Below are 16959 nucleotides of genomic sequence, written 5' to 3'. Positions count from 1 at the left end.
GCTCCCTGGCTCCACTCCATCCTTCTCAGCCCTCACTCCCAGGGGATTAGTGATTCTGGGTGTGAGCTTCCTGTGGCTGCCACGACAATTTCTACACACTCCGAAACCAGAGGAAACGTGTTCTTGCTCAGTTTGGGGGCAGAGGTCTGAACTCAAGGTGTCATCAGGGCCATGATCCCTCTGGAGGCTCTCGGGCAGGACCCTTCCCGTCTCTTCCAGCTCCTGGTGGTCCCGGCTTCCTTGGCTTGTGGCCCCATCCCTTCCAGCTCTGTCCGCTTGCACGGCCTTCTCACTCTGTGTCTCAAATCTGGGGCTGCGGTAGGAACACCCACACTTTGGGCTCCTCACAGCATGGTGACTGGACGCCAGTGGGAGGTCCGGGGGTGGGGAAGACAAAGAAGAGCAGGCAGGGGCAGAGAGGGAGAGAGTTGGGGGGGACGCCTGTCCTATGACCTCTCGAAAGCTGTGAGCATCACTCCCGCCACATTCTGTTGGTCCAAGAAGTGACCGATGTCCACTCGAGGTCAGGGGGCTAGCATGGACCCTGCCCATCTCTCTGTGCAGGAACATCAGTGTCACTTCCAGGGCAAAGATGTGAGAGGGAATATATTTTGCTGCAGCTGTTTGGGGTCATACAGTCTCGCCTTCTCTGTCTCTCTTTGTCTCCCTGTTTCCCTGACCCTTGGTGTCTCTCTCTCTGTCTCTCCAGCACGCTCCCTGTCTCTCTGCCGGCTTGTGCAGGGCACATGCCCAGCCCCTTTCTGCCAATGGACTTCCTTGGGCTGGCCATCTCTTGGCTTCTGCCCTGGCAGCCCTCAGTCTCACTGTGTGAGAAACTCCAGCCTGACCCTACATGACCATCAGTTCAGGCGTCCACCTCTCCTGTATGTGGATGTTCTGGGGACAGAGCCCTGGCCAGCCAGTTGGCCATGGTCAGCTTCCTGTGGCCGAGGAACCAGCACTCCAAGCCTGAACTCCAAAGGCTGCGCTGCCCGGCAGAGTCTGGCCACCTGAATAATTAAAAGCCTTTGGCATGGTCTATAGGTGAGGGTGAGGGCGTCCCTCCTTCACACAGGGAGTGGACGCTGTGTCAGAAGAGGCTCTGCTCAGACCAGTGAAGGACGGTAGACTCTGTTGGTCTGCTGTAACCCACGGGCTCTGGAATGTCTGCAGGGGGAGAGAGAGGAGGGCCTGGGAGTGGCAGTCCCTACTTAAGGCAGGGCAAACTGACTGTAGCTCACGCCTCGGAGGCCCCAGGATCCGGCTGAAATCAGAACCCACCATTTCCACCCTTAATCACATGCACACAATCCTTGCCTTGGGGTCCGTCCTGGGGACAAGGAGTTGGCTGGCAAGTCTGAAATCTGGCTGGCAGGTAGAAACTCAGACAAGAGATAAGTCTGTAGGGCAAATTGTTGCTCTTGTTCATTCAGTCACTAAGACATATCTGACTCTTTAGCAGGTTAGCAAGCTGGGCACTCAGACAAGGTTTCTGTGCTGCAGTCTTGGGGCAGGATTCCTTTTTCTCAAGGAAACCTGTTTTTGCTCTTAAGGCCTTTGACTGATTGCCTAAGACCCACCCAGACTATTCAGGGTCATCTCCTTAATTTAAAGTCAAAGGGGGGCTTCCCTGGCCAGTCCAGTGGTTGGGACTGTGTGCTTCCAATGCACGGGGCATGGATTTGATCCCTGGTTAGGGAGCTAAGATCCCACATGTCCATGGCACAGACAAGGGTTTAAATAAATAAATCAGTCAGTGGATTGTAGATGCGGATTCCATTTATAGTATGCCTTGATAGAAACACCCAGGCGGGTGTTTGACCAAATAACTGGCATCGTGACCTAGCCAAGACGACACACAGCTTGAATCATCACACCCACAAGACATCTACAGAATGGGAAGTTGAGGATGGGATGGTCTTCAGGCACAGCTGGATCCAGGAGCTCAGGGTCTGGCACTAGATCTCATCCTTCTCCAGACTTGCTCTCCTCCATGTTTGTTCTGCGCTGCATCCCCACAGGCCTTCAAGCTCCTCACTCAGTAGTTGCAAGAGAAACCTCTCGGCCTGCATCACACATCCATCCCGGAGAATACTCTGATTGGCCTGCTGGGCCACATGCCCACCATGAAGACTGTGCACACCTGTGGCTGTGTCCTCCACCAGGGCACTGGGATGAAGGAAGAATTCCCCAGAGAATTCGACACAGGCCATTCAACCATCCGCGGGCCCTGAAATGGTCACCTTCGTCCAAAAAAGGAGACAACACGGGGACTTCTCTGGTGTCCGGTGGTTGGGAACCTGCCTGTCATTGCAGGCAAACAGGTTTGATCCCCACAGGCCACGAAGCAACTGGGCCCCCAGAGCCACAACTAGAGCCTGCATCTCACAGCCGGAGAAGCCGCCGCAACGAGAAGCCTACACGCCGCAACTAGCAAATAGCCCCTGCTCGCCGCAACTAGAGACAGCACTCACACAGCAAGGAAGACCCACCACAAACAAAAGTAAATAAACGAAAACAATTTTTTAAAAAGGAGACAATGTACCATGTAGCTCCCTAAGCCGTGTCGCTCAAGGCTCATGACTCTGGTCACTTTCTCCTTTAGAATTTAAGATGTTTGGAAGATAAGAGGAATGTATTTTATTTTTTCAAAGGTGGCAAGTCAGAAAACACAGGCCATTCGACCGTCCGTGGGCCCTGAAACGGTCACCTTCGTCCAAGTGACACCGCGCAGGCTGCTCTGCTGTTCCCAGCAGGGGTCGGTCACACTGCGGTCAGGACCAAAGGCGCGTGCCCTGAACACGGGTCCCGGTGAAAGGCTGCTTCTGAATCCGCAAAGGAACAGAAGAACGCCCTGGGTTACAGTTAATAAAGGTCATTGTTCCTAGACGTGAACAAAGCCGGCCTTCATTTCTTTATTTGGTGGCCCATTTGGTGAAGCACTTAAGACGTGCCCAGGCCAACATACACATATAATGGTTTTAATTACATCCTGTGAATTTATTTTTCCAGAGAGAAATATTTCTCGGGGAAATGTCCATAAAAGCAACGTTCGCAGCAGTGTGATTGTGTGTGTTTCCTAGAGGAAGTCTGTTTAGTTTAAGTCCCACTTTGAGCACAACTTTTTGCAAAGACAGGGGTCCTGAGAAGGTGGCCAGCAGCCCTAGAGGTGGCGATGTCATGGGCGGGGATGCCGGGTACGCTGGGCGAGCGGTCCAGCCCCCACGGAAGGCAGGCAAAGTGACGGAGGGCAGCGTGCTTCCCACTGACTCGCCAAGCTTTAGTGAGATGGCAGGGCTCTTTCTACCCAGTTCTGCCTGCTGCATCACGGGTTCCTTAAAGGAAATTTTGAAGGACCAGTTTTGAAAAAGGACACTTACAGAAAGAAGGAGGTGGTTCCAGATGGAAAGTCTAAGATGCCAGAAGAAATGATGAGCAGATATTGATAAATTTGTGAACGAATGTTGACAAACCTTGGCTGCCTAAACAACAACAAAATCCTTAATGTGTAAAACTACAACGAGGTGCCACCTCACCCTGGTCAGAACAGCCATCATCAAAAGTCTATAAATAAATGCTGGAGAGAGTGTGGAGAGAAGGGAGCCCTCTTACTCTATTGGTAGGGAGGTAAACTGGTGCAGCCAGGATGGAAAACAGTGTGGGAGGTTCCTTAAGAAACTAAAAATAGAGCTACCACATGACCCTGCAATCTCACTCCTGGGCGTATATCCAGAGGAAAACACGGTCAGGAAGGATGCACGCACCCTGATGTTCACCGCAGCACTGTTTACAGTGGTCAGGACAGGTAGTTAACCTAACTGTCCATCAACAGAATAATGGACAAAGAAGATGTGATGCACCTATACAATGGAATGTTACTCAGCCATACTGCTGCTGCTGCTAAGTCGCTTCAGTCGTGTCCGACTCTGTGCGACCCCGTAGACGGCAGCCCACCAGGCGCCCCCGTCCCTGGGATTCTCCAGGCAAGAACACTGGAGTGGCTTGCCATTTCCTTCTCCAATGCATGAAAGTGAAAAGTGAAAGTAAAGTTGCTCAGTCATGTCCGACTCCCAGCGACCCCATGGACCACAGCGCACCAGGCTCCTCCGGCCATGGGATTCTCCAGGCAAGAGTACTGGAGTGGAGTGCCATTGCCTTCTCCAACATATGCACAATACCCTGTATAAAGTAGATAGTCGACAATGACTTACTGTATCGCACAGGGAACTCTAGCCAATATTCTACAATAACCTATATAGGAAAAGAATCTGAAAAAGAATGGACGCATTTATATACATAACTGAGTCCCTTTGCTGTACACCTGAAACTACACAACACTGTAAATCAACCCTAGTATAAAATAAAAAACAAATTCAAAAAAGGAAATCTATAAAATTTTAAAAATTAAAAACCTTTAAAAACAATTTGTGAGCAAAAAAACAACAGGATAAAGCTAAAAATCAGATGATACAGTATTTAAGTAGAGGTCGTCCTTGTATTATTGGAAGAAAGTAAAGATATTGATCAAACTTAGTGGGATTAAAGCAGATTAGATATCAAATTAACAACCATAGAGTGCATAACTCCGAAATTAGGGAGCTCTAGGAAAACTGAACACGAAAAAGAGGCTGAAAACTTTCCTGTGTCCACAACAAGGCCAGAAAAACAAGCACCAAAACAGTAGGAAAAGTATTCTTAACGAGACAGAATAATACATCCAAGTAGGGCGAATTACCCAGGTTAAAGACAAAGGCACGCAGCCTTAGTGTTTACAAGAGACACAGATAAAACGTAAACATTAACAAAGATTTAAAAGCGAAGGATGAAAAAATGTATCAAGGAGAAATCCATCATCATAGTGAGTTGTTGTTTACTCACTAAGTCGTGCCCAGCTTTTTGCGACCGCATGGCTTATAGTCCACCAGGCTCCCCTGTCCGTGGAGTTTCCCAGGTAAGAATACTGGAGTGGGCTGCCATTCCCTTCTCCAAGGGATCTTCCTGACCCAGGCATCGAACCCGTGTCCCTTGCGTTGCAGGCAGATTCTTTACTGCTGAGCCACCAGGAAGCCCCACAAATCGAACAATCCCTTTTTATAAACTCGTGTAGGTCGACAGTCGAGGTGCTCCCCTTTGTTGCTTCTCATCGCAGCGACTTCTCTTGTCGGGGAGCACAGGCTCTAGACACACGGGCTTTAGTATTTGCCGTGTGTGGGCTTACTTGCCCCACAGCACGTGGGATCTTCCTGGACCAAGGATCGAACCTGTGTCCCCTGCATTGGCAGGCAGGGTCTTTACCACTGAGCCACCAGGGAAGCCCTGAACAAATAGTAACTAAGCAGAAAGCTATGAAGGCAATAAGACAAAGTAGAGCAGTAGCTGTGTGAGCAGAGCCCAGGGAACCCCCAGGGCCACCTTCTGGGCCCCGGGACCAGCCACTCAAGCAGGGTCAGCGGAAGGGCACTGGGTGGTCAGAGACCTGCGCCTGCACCCCTGCCTTCCCAGGGAAAGGATGCCACTGGCGGGACCCCGGGTGGAGGCAGCCTGGACCCGCCCCTGGAGTCCATGAGGCCAGCTCCGCTCTGTCTGCAGTGCTCCCACCCCACCTCGCCCCCAAGTCCTCTGGCTCTGATCCTGGAGACCCAGCTGATCCCAGGGAGGACCTCAGTACCCCTGAGCCCACCAAATCCAGGGGCAGGGGCCCACACCCAAAGCCCCTAAGTGTGTCTGTTTGAGAAAGTAGAGCCTGGAGGAGCTGTCAGCTCAAAGGCTGTTTTGTCGGGAAGTGGGACAGGTGTGGTCACTTAGAAAGCAATCAGCACACGTCGCCTGCATCCCCTGCATCCCCTGCAGCTCCAGCAGACCGGCCCTTTACAAGGACCTGGGGACCCAGCAGAAATGCAGCCTGAAGACCCCGCTGCGGAAGGTCAGGTCTGGGAGCGGGGACAGACACCCCCACCCCCGCCGTCACTGCTCCTGAGAAGGGTTTGCAGACCTGCCCGGGGCTGGGAGCTTCTGACCTTTCCCGGAGCCCAGATCCCCTGCCTCCCGCAGGGATGAGGCCCAGAACTTGGAGGAGGCCCCATCAGAACCAGAGGCCACACGGAAGACCTCTCCTCCCCTGACCCGAGGGAGGGGAGTGACAAATAGCATCAGTGAGACCGTAGGTAACAATATAGTCTCAAAATGGTCGTGGTGCAAATATGTGCAGCACATAATTTACAAATAATTAAATACACGATGTTGTTTAGTCACTAAGTTACATCTGACTCTTGCGACCCCCTGGACTGTAGCCCGTCAGGCTTCTCAGTCCACAGGATTTCCCAGGCAAGAATACTGGAGTGGGATTCCATTTGCTTCTCCGAGGGATCTTCCCGACCCAGGGATCGAACCGAGGTCTCCTGCATAGGCAAGTGGGTTCTTTACCGCTAAGCCACCTGGGAAGCCCTATAAAATACACAATATTCTTTATTACAAATGCCATGTAGGTCGATAATCAAGTCTCATAGAATGCTTTCGTGGATTTTTGCAGAACACTTGGGTTCACAGTCAACCTATGGTGCAATTGCCAAATGCAGCCCTGGCCTAAATGTAGGTTAAGAGTTCCACTTGTTTCCACGAGTAAGAGGAAAGATATTCGACCAATTTCTGCAGAGGAACCTGGCTCGTTCAGCAGTGACGTGAGTGATAACTCTGCTGAACTGAATGATCATTTTTGAATACTGAAATGAACTGCCTCGATTTCTCTTGTGCTATTCCGCATGGAATGGCTGCAGATACACACATTTTATTATCACTCTCACTGGGTCAGATCTTCCAGTTTCCCTGATGTAAATACTCCAGCCTTAGCCCAAAGTGACAACTGACTTTGGATCGGGCAAAGTACAGATAGTCTATACTCTACTCACCCGACAGGTGGCCCCGAAGGTGCAGACGAGAGCAGAAAGTAACCAAATAATTAAGCTAAGCGGTGATGAATTTTCAGCATCCACTTCCTTCGTTTTTAACACAACAGCTCAGAGTTCCGAAAGATTTAGCAATCACTTGCGCGAGCAGCTCCAGCCCAACCTGCACCCCCTGACCTGTGCTCAGGCCCTCACGATGCCAGTGTCTGTGGCAGGGGGCTTTGGAGGTCCAGAGGGGTCTCTCGGGCAGGGCCCTGCCAGGCTTCTCCTGGAGGGATGGTGAGGGGAACGCTCACCCCGGAGACCCACGCTGCTCTTTCCTCCTGTCACTAAGGAGTCTAAGAACCTCACTTTAAAACCACAAATGGTGTTTTGGCAGGTGTCAAAATAGGGGGAACCCTGAGAGGGGCGTGCAGTTTTATAGGCGGTAGGGGACAGTCTTGTGGGGGGCTGGAGGCTGGTCCACAAGCCCCGTCTGGGGGGCACGCTGGCAAAGGGTCACAGAAGCCACCGCTAAGGGGACAGGCTCCTTCCCCGGTACCGCGGGCTGAAGGACCACGTTCATGCGGGGAGGTGTGATTTTGCCCCCAGCTGAATGCGCTTAATGCCTGCCTAAAAGCCATGGTTTCAGGGTTTCTATTTGCGAGTTCTATTTTTAAGTGCATCCTGGTGTTTGTGTTGAAACTGCCCCAAAGACGCTTTCCTTCAGAGCCCTAATCCCTGGAAATGGAAAACCCACCGGAAGAACGGGGCTCCGCTCTGCTCTGGGGCGCGTCCGGGAGGCGTGGGGGTGAGGTCCCCTCCGCGGTGGGTCCAGCCACACGGGGCTGGGACGGTCTGAGTCCCAGCGGCCGGGAGGCCTCAGGCTGCACGAGAGCCCACGGCAGCTGAGCCTCTGGGGGCCCTTCCTCCACAAAAAATATTAAAAATTCTATTTTACAACCACATTGCTATAAGGGCAGATGTATAACCATTACACACTTAAACATTTACTCCGACCTGAAAGTTAGTTTTTTATTATAAAAAAAGCACTTCCCTGGGCTGCTAGAAGTGCCATGAGCCCTGGCACTGTGCCTGATGGGTTGGTGGGTCCAGCCCACAAGCCCAGTGCCTGTGGCCCCCAGGCGGATCGGCCAAGTACTAGGGTCTGGGCTCTGGTGTCCGGTTTGAGGCCGGACAGGGGATGACCCGCGGCCGCTGCGGCTGGTCAGCGCACCGTGCGCACACCGGCCGCGGCTGCCCTTGCTGTGGCACCAGCCAGAACACCCAGGGGTTTGTAGAAACCACCCACTCACCCTTTCTTAGCTTTGTGCTCACCCAGACGACAGAATAAGCAAGAGGAACCCACGCCGGGGACCTGCAGGCCACGTGTCCTCAGCCCAAAGGCCAGCGATCCCCTCTGAGCTGCCTGCCCGCCTGGGATCCGGAGCCAGTCTCGTGCTCCGACACAGCCCAGGCCTGCTTACCCCAGAGGCCACCGGACGACACGCCTGGGACTTAGACCTGGCCAAGGCCTGTGCTCTCACGGCCTCGGTGTTCTCATCTGGAGAATGGGTAGCTAGGGCCTGACTCCCAGCCCCGAGAGGCTCACAGGAGGAAGTGTGTTAGCAGTTGTGTCTGACTCTTTGCGACCCCATGGACTGCAGGATGCCAGGCCTCCCTGTCCATCACCAACATTACATAAATACTTTTTTTTTTGGCTGGGGTCTGTGCAGAGAGGAATGGTCGGGGAGACCCCAGGGTGGGCTGTGTTCTGAGCGCCACATCCTCCCTCGTGGAGGCCATGGCTGCCACAGACCTCGCTCACTGGCACGTTCCTTCTCTTTCCAGAAGGAAAGAGTGCTTTTCAGTGCTTATAGAGAGCTACTACAAGCCAATTATTGATCTATGTACTTTATAACCAGTCACACATTTATCCTCTGACAACATCCTATGAAGCCGTAACCATGTGGATGAACCCAACCAAACACAGGGGAAAGTGAGGCAAAAATGTAGGCTGTTTGCCCAAAGTAACCAGCTAACAGATGAGCCCTCCCCTCCCTGGGTTGAGGGCTGGACACCCTGACCTGCCAGGGTCCCAACTCCGGCCACTCTCTCCAGCCTGGATTCCCAAACTCTCTGCCCTGTTATTCCTGGAGAATAAGGCCAAATGTTGGTTTCCGGATTCTTCCACGAATTGACTGCTTATTTATATCTTCCTTCCATCATTCAACTGGGCTACAAGTATTTTTCTTACTAAAGAATATTATGGATACTGACTCTCTGTTAGAGATGTTGCAAATATGTCTCCCAGTGAGCCATTGTTTACTTTTGCTTGGTTACATAGAAGTTTTTATTTCTTACAGAGCCAAGTATCAATATATTTTTTTTTCATTTATGGCTTCTGAAAAAGGAAGTTCTTTTTCACCCTAACATGTTTAGCACTTCATATGCGCTCATCTTTTTTAAATGTCTATATTTACCTCTTTGGCTGTGCCGGGTCTTAGTTGCAGCTGGGGCTGTGGGATCTAGTTCCCTGACCAGGGATCCAACCCACGCCCCTCCTGCTGGGACCGTGGAGTCTGAGGCGCTGGACCACCAGGGGAGCCCCTGTGCTCTCCTCCCGTGCTTTATTCCCACGTATCACACTGCCTCTCACAAAACAGAATTATCACAAATAAATTTATAAATAGTACAATGCATATATCAATATATTATGTAAACAGTTTTACACATGCTATACGTATTCTCCAATTATTTTCTTCTAGTATTCTCATATTTTTGGAACTCTCTAATTTTTTTAGAATTTATTTTTGTATGTAATAGTCTTTGCCATATGGAGAACCATATGTTCCAACACCATTAATTTGGACAACGATCTGAATTATTTCTGCTTTGAAGTACCACATTTATTAGAAATTAAAATTCCTAGAATTTATGTACCTGGCTGGGGGTTCCTATGCTCTTTCACTGATTAATTTATATTTTCCCAGACCAGTACCATCCTGATTTATCACTATAGAGTTACAGCGTGTTACCAGCTTACATTTCTTCAGTAACGTCACGGGGATTTTTGTTTTTACTCTCCAGTTTACAGACTGGGGAGAAAGGTCAACATGTGTCCTCGAGGGCTAAACCAGCCATGGGCTCTGCACCCACCAAGCACGTGGACTCACCTTCTCTCGGGCCCTGCCCTGTGGTGCGCCCTGGCCCACCTCCACGGCCCCCTTCTCCACCTCCCGGGCAGCGGTACTCAAGGGTCCTCACGGCAGAGCTGGAGTCCAGTCCCGTGTTGGGGAGTCCTTCACTCGCTCAGCCTCCTGTTCTGGGGGGCCATGGGCACCCTTCCTCGTCTGGTCCCGTCCCTTTGAGCTCCCTGTGGCTAGGACCAGGAGGACAGCTGGGCCCTGGGGAGACCTGTGCCCGCCCGGCCCCGTCTGTCTGTCCACCAGGCAGGGTGGTCAGCGTCTGCTCGAAGTGCTGGCTGCTCACTGCCCAGGCCAGAGGGCTTAATGCACTTTAGAGAGAAGCCTCAGCCCTGAAGGGCCCCATGCTCGGCTTTAAGACCACATCCCTCCTCGGCACCAGCAGCTAGGAGGCCCGAGTCCCCGGCAGTGGCCACAGGCCGAGGCAAAGACGTGTCTGTGGCGTCCAGCCCTGTGTGTCCTCGGGCGGAGGCCTGGACAGGACTTGCCTCGGCGCATACCATGGTCCTGGCCTCCCCCAGGAAAACGCTCGCGGCCGGCACTCCACACGGGAGGGAGCAGTCCCGGGCTTAACGTGCGTCGGGGGCACGTTCGCACCACGGGGCGGGAAGGAGACGTGGGGCCCCCTGCCAAGCTGAGGGGGACCAGCTGCCCTGCAGGATGCAGGGGTGGGCAGGAGCCCCGTGTGAGCCAGAACTCTCGAGAAGCCCTTGGTACTGAGGGGCTGGTGACCCTGTCCCGGCATCTGAGCTCAGGGGTGGGGTGGGAGGTATCCAGGCCACACAGATCCAAAGTCCCAAGCTCTCCCCAGGCCCCTGGCCTCCTTCCCACCAAGTTTCTTGCCTTAGCCTGTGCCGTTTAGGGGAAAGAAGAGCCTGTCAGCAGAGGAGACCACCTTGACGAGGGCAGAATTCACCTGGAGAGGTGGGGTCTGGCTGGGAGTGGGACCTGCACTCCCCCACATGGCGCACTCTGGTCCTTCTCTGCCGGTCAGCGGGCAGAGGGGAAAGGTCCAGGAGTCACGGAGCAGGGCACATCCCGGCCATAACCCCGGTGGCCAGTGAGATGCACCCCTGGCTGGCAGGCCACCCCCAGCTTCAACGACTGGCCCATCTGCCCTTTGCTGTCCATGATGAGCCTTGTCTGGGCTTTGAGACGCCAAGGTGCTACCCACGGACACGACGGAGGGCAGTGAAGGGAGCAAGTCAGGGTCCAGGCTTAGCCTTCGATCTTCAGATGTGTAGGGGCCTTTTGGTCTACAGTTCAGAGCAAGACCCAGGGCCCTTGGCAGTGAAACCATGGAGTCCTAACCACTGGACCACCAGGCAAGTCCCTGAACTTCATTTTCTTACCAGAAAGACCAACTTCCTCGGTTTAAGAAGCTGATAATCAATCTGGAACTCAGCTCTAAATACGGACTTAAACGCTAGTTTTCATAGCTTCAAAAGCCATTTAAATGTCATTTCTCTCAATGAATTTTTAAAAAAGTCCTCTTCAACTTCCCTCCATGGAAACACACATAACCAGAGAGGGTTCTTCCAGGAGCTTCCTTCCGCCCGCCGGTAAAGCCTGTGTTAAACTGTGCTTGCCAGGATACTTTTTAGAAAAATACACAGCCTTGTTATTAATAAAGAGCATCACGGGACAGAGGTGAGCTTGCTCAGGGAGTGGATATGCTGGAGGCTTCCTCCTGTCCCAGCAGCCCTGGGACTCACACACCTGCTTTTCTGGCTGGTAGGCTCCTGGTGGGGCGGGGGGCGTGGGGGCCATGAGGAATGAGGTGACCTGTCTCTGCTTCCCTGCGCGTGGGTGGAAGACCCAGAGCTGGGAGTGGAGTCCAGTCTGTGCGGAAACCCTTCAGGGTGGGCCGCCTGAGCACAGGGTCCTATGGGCAATGTCATTCTTTTTTTTTTAGGAAAAAGGAGAAACCAAATAATTTTTATTCCTTTTTAGATTGTTTCTATAAACTTTTCAGGGAAGATACATCCAAAGGTAGTCTCATTCTGAACCCGGTTTTTGTGGGAGCTCAAGCTGGCTGGTCACCCTAAGCCTGTGACTGGGGACACCATGCTGTTTATTCAAAAGCCGGGAGAGGTCTGGCCACCTCTCCTCTTGCTCAAGTCCCCCCCCACGCTGCGCACGTCAGCAGAAGACACATCCTGGTCAGGTCAGGGCGGCTTGGAGAAGAAGTCCAGGTATACTTCGGAGGCACCTGTTGACAGGCTGAGGACTCCAGACCCCCCAAGACCCCAACTCCACTTACACCGTCACTAACCACCACCTCTCTTCCTAGAGTCCAATTACTAGTTTTCAAGTTGCTTATTGAGAAGAAAAATAAGTATGAATATCAAAGTAGAAAGCTTGAATTTTAGTTTCCAAGTTATTTTTTCAAAGGTTGACATATTTCCTTTAAATATAAATGTGTCAGTCCAACCAGCTCAATTGTTTTTAATTAAAATGTCTAAAGTATGACTCCAGTACTTCCTGAAAACTTACATGCCATAGCAGAAGAAAACATTTAATAATCCTATTTGCGTATTTTATCGAAATTATAAATAACAGGATTTATTCATCTGTGTTGAATACAGTCATAACCACATGCAGCGACTTCCTAGGACTTCATGAATGATCATAAAATTCCTGAAAAGTGTTTACCTGCCTTATATAAGACTCCAATTTATACAGAAAAGGGGTGTCATGAGTGAAAATATAAATTGCCTGAACTGTCTTCACAGAAAAAAAACTGCACACATGCTGAAGTTTTAAAAATCCATATGCTTTTTTCCAGGTGTGAACTGAACTGCACAACCCCATACGCTGATAGAAAAAAAACAGGTGATTATTTTTAATGACTTATGTATAAAAGAAAAATAAATTTTATGATACAATTTGAGAGACTATTCCATACAAAATTTGACTCACATACAATGTATGCGATTTTTTTGCAACACAAAAACTCTAGTCTTACCTACAAATTCATAAAAGGTAGACTTCTTAACCTGACGCAAAACAGGGTCCCTTTGGGGTGGTGGCTGTCACTTGAGTCGGTGGAAAAGAGACTGTGAACGTGGGAAGGCCTGGGTCACCGGTCCACCTCCCCTCCTCCAATGACGTGTTAATATCTAGTGTCATTTCAGCAGACAGAATTTTATGGTTAACTACAGAAAGGAGAAAAAGACCAGTGTTTCACAATGGCACATCTTAATAATCCAATCTTGAACTTTGCTTCAAAAATCATAGAACGACCTCTGTAACAGATTTACTTTGGAAATGACACTAAGGAAAAACTTAACTGTGCCATCTGTGCTAATCTTTTAAAGAAACAAAACTCTCTCAGGAAATTCTAACATTTAAAATGACACTGTTTGGGTTACATCATAAATAATAGTATGCAGAACAGAAGTGTCAGGACCCAGACTTTAAGACCCATAAGCATGTCTCCAAACGGTGAGATCCTTTATACACAAATACAAGACTTTAGTATTTACAATATTATACGTAGTGAAAAACTAAATATAAACCATGTTTTTTTAAAAAAAACTTTCACTTTAAAAAAAATTTCTAAAAAATGGTAACATCAAAAAATTTTGCAAATCTGTGCATCCTTTAATTTTTTTTTTTTTCCTGTGCATCCTTTAAAGTCTTCCTTCTGCGGGTTCTTCCTGAGCCACCTGTCTCTGAGGTGCCCAGGTGCTTACAGCTGGGCAAAGGAACAGGCCTGGGCCGTTGGCTTGAACAGCAAGCTTTGCTTCTAGAGAGGATGAGGGGTCCCACAGCTGCACTGATGTGCTCGCGGGGAAGCCCAGGGGCTCGATGTTGAAGAAAGTGAGGGTGCGGCCTATGACACTCTCAAGTCAGACGATGCCCACAAAGGCCACAGTCAAATCTCCTTTTTAAATATATGAACTTTTAAGGGCTGGAAAAATAAGCAAAACATAATAGGGAGCAATAAGAATTGCGTTAAGGTACACGCAATGACAGAGAGGTTAAAAACTAGAGTTCGTGGGTACCTTATAAAGACACGGGCTGAAATGAACCCTTTGCAAGTGGAAATGAGCTAAAAATATAAGTCTCTGCTTTTTGGGCCTCATTGCCTTTATAAGGCTCCTGTTAAAACGTGCAACCAGCCTCACTCGGGGCTCGAGCAGTCCTGTCAGCAGGCTTGGAGTCTGCGGTCTTGGACACCCGTGTCCCGGGTGGTCCCAGCACTGCTCACCCGCTGGACGGACCGGCCCAGAACCCAACAGCTGACGGCAGAGACCAGGCATGCAGAGAAATGTCTCACACCAGAGGTGTCCGCAAGAGCCGTTTGTAACTAGTGAGTGTTCCAGTGGAGGAAGGCAGGGAAACACAGTCTCTCCCAGGCCGAACGTGCCTAAGGTGGTAAAGCCCTGAAAACCAGGAGGATGATGCCGTGAGCTGCTCACCGCCGCCTTCAGACTGAAACCTCACACCGGGAGCGAAGTGCCAGCCTCCTCCTTAAGCGCAGGCTGAGGGACCCCTGGAGTCTGCAGCTTTGAGCTCTCACCTCCTGGAACTCAGGTTGATGCTGTACACCATCTTCTGGATCTTCTCCTCGTTCTTCAGGATGTTCGCCTTCACGGCACAGATCTTGTCCTGCTGGTCCCTGACCAGCTGCTCCAGCTCCGCCAGCTCCGCCTTGAGGGGCTCCACGGCGCCGTCAGTGATGCTGCCGGGACACAAGCCGGGGCTCGTGAGGACCTCTCTCCTTTCCCATCTGATGCTTTTCGTCGTGCAGCATGCGGGGATCTTAGTTCCCCGACTGGGGACTGAACCCAGGGCCCCTGTGCTGGGAGTGCGGTGCCTTAACCACTGGACACCAGGGAAATCCCTACACTGGCTTCTTAATTAAAACAACGGGAGGTAACAAAAGCAAATTACTCATTGTATCCAAAGGGGTGGGGGGGAGAATAAAAATATAAATGTGCTTTTTTCAAGTAAAAAATTTTAAATACTTTCAAATTACAGTCACAAAACTTTGGGGGTTTCGATAAGACACAAGGTAAACATGGTATCCAAACTGCTAAGTTTCCTGCCTTTTGAATGTCTAAATCTCGGGATTCTGAACACTGAGTGCAGATCTTTCCTAGCTGCTACAGAGAAATGCACATTATGTTGTGAATGAAGAAGCAATGTACTTTCCTTGGGGGAGGAGGTAAGAAAGAGGGTTGAGAGGGCTGGGTTCTCCAGAGGTCTCCCCCACCCCTCTCCCAGTCCCCAACGCCCTTACCCTCCCTCCCCCCGCCCCTCCCCCAGTCCCCCACCACCACCTCTGCTCCTGCTGCAGGGCCTCCACTTGCTGCCCTGGGCTGTCTCCCCCTCCCTCCCCCGCCCCCCCACCTCTGCTCCTGCTGCAGGGCCTCCGCGTGCTGCTGGTTCTCAGCGTGCCACAGCTGCAGCTCGTTCTGCATGGCGTCCACATCCTCCTGGATGTAGTCCATGATCTTGCCCAGGGGAAGGGCGCTCCGGCACAGGGTCTGGATGGACACCCGGAGCTTCTCTATTTCCTTGGAGACGATGTCCTTCTCCTTCTTCCAGGACGACTCGAAGACGAGCGGCTTCTCCTGGGAGGAGTGTGAAGGGAGAGGAGCACACTTACTCCTGAGGGCAGAGGGCGTGGGCGCGGGGACAGCACTGGTGCGTGACCTGCAGGATTGTAGACAGGGCTTCACACCTGTGACCCCGAGGCTCAGCCAGCAGTGCCCGTGAGGGCCTGTACAGTAAGGTCTTCATCTCCCAGGTGACCGGAAACCTACAGCTGTTCTTGTTACAAGAGCTCAGGCAGGGACACAGAGGACAGTCCCCAAAGGAAAAGGGACCCAGGGTGCATGTCACTCCCTGAGGGCCCCACCTCCCCACTTCACGGGGCTGCAACCCCGCCAGCCCGGAGCGAAAGATAACCCGCCCAGCAGAGAAGGGGAGGGGAGGGGAGGACCACCGCAGAGGGAGGAGCCAGAGTGTGTGGACGGAGGGCGTGGCCAGGGCAACATGGGGCAGCAGGGGAGGCTGAGGCCATGGGGCCTGGGGCCGGGTAGGTGGCGGAGGGGCTCCCACGGCCGCTGCTGAAGGAGGGGAGGAGGGAGGTGACCAGAGACCTTCAGTCTGTTTTGGCCAGGGGTTCTTGGGCTGTTTCACACAAGCAATACCTAGAATTCTCTTCGTATGAGACTTTACCACTGACATCTCTGAATCTCAAGAACCGACAGGCATCTTGGCTTGGGGACCTTTCCTGGGGAAATTAAAACTCTTCAGGAACGCCCCCGCCCCGGCCCCGGTGCTCCCACTCCACACAGGCTGACTACATGCCCCTGCTTTGCCCACGGACAGCAGGAGTCAGATGGATTAAGTTGTAACTGATGGACTCCTTTTATTTCTAGACTTGTTTAACCAAGTGACACATAATTGCTCGTGTCACTTCTAATCCGGTTCAGACCAAGACCCCAGAGGGCAGGAACCTGCGTCTGGTCCACGTAAGTGCTCCTTAAAAACCTGCCAAATGAACAGATGATGTGAGTAAGAGATTTACGTGTCGAGATCTGAGCTCCACTGTGCTCTGGCCTTTAGCAAACACATGGAAGCCTTAACACAGTGCCCGGCACACAGAAGCATTAAACGAATAGGACTACAGACAGAAGGCAAAGCTCACAGAACCAGTGAGTTCTGCAAGGTTGCAAGATACAATATAAACATACAAAAAGCAACTGTTTCTGTTTGCTGGCAATGAACACACGGCTACCAAAATTAAAGATACATCGCCACCTATTACTGCTCAGAAAAGAGAAGTACCATTCGTAAGTCTAACAAAATATGTATAGAACTTGTGTACTGAAAACTACACAACGTGGATAAAA

General features: G+C 51.3%; 1 protein-coding gene across 4 annotated transcripts in view; it reads right to left on the bottom strand.

The window, feature by feature from the left end:
* Nucleotides 1–12434: 12434 nt before the first annotated feature.
* TRAF3IP1 (TRAF3 interacting protein 1) overlaps nt 12435–16959 on the bottom strand; it is a 60353-nt gene continuing 55828 nt past the window's right edge. For 3 of the 4 annotated variants that reach the window (XM_027538095.1, XM_027538093.1, XM_027538092.1), the window contains 2 exons: nt 15449–15672; nt 12435–14777 (listed from right to left, as the gene is read on the bottom strand). In XM_027538095.1, the coding sequence (XP_027393896.1) occupies nt 14612–14777; nt 15449–15672 (390 nt within the window). In that variant the 3' untranslated portion in view covers nt 12435–14611. The other variant, XM_027538094.1, reaches the window with a different exon arrangement.

This window comes from Bos indicus x Bos taurus, chromosome 3 (assembly GCF_003369695.1).
Source record: "Bos indicus x Bos taurus breed Angus x Brahman F1 hybrid chromosome 3, Bos_hybrid_MaternalHap_v2.0, whole genome shotgun sequence".
NCBI classification, from domain to species: Eukaryota; Metazoa; Chordata; class Mammalia; order Artiodactyla; family Bovidae; genus Bos; species Bos indicus x Bos taurus.
The sequence above is the reverse complement of the archived record's forward strand: the minus strand, read 5'-3'. Positions and strand labels throughout refer to the sequence as shown.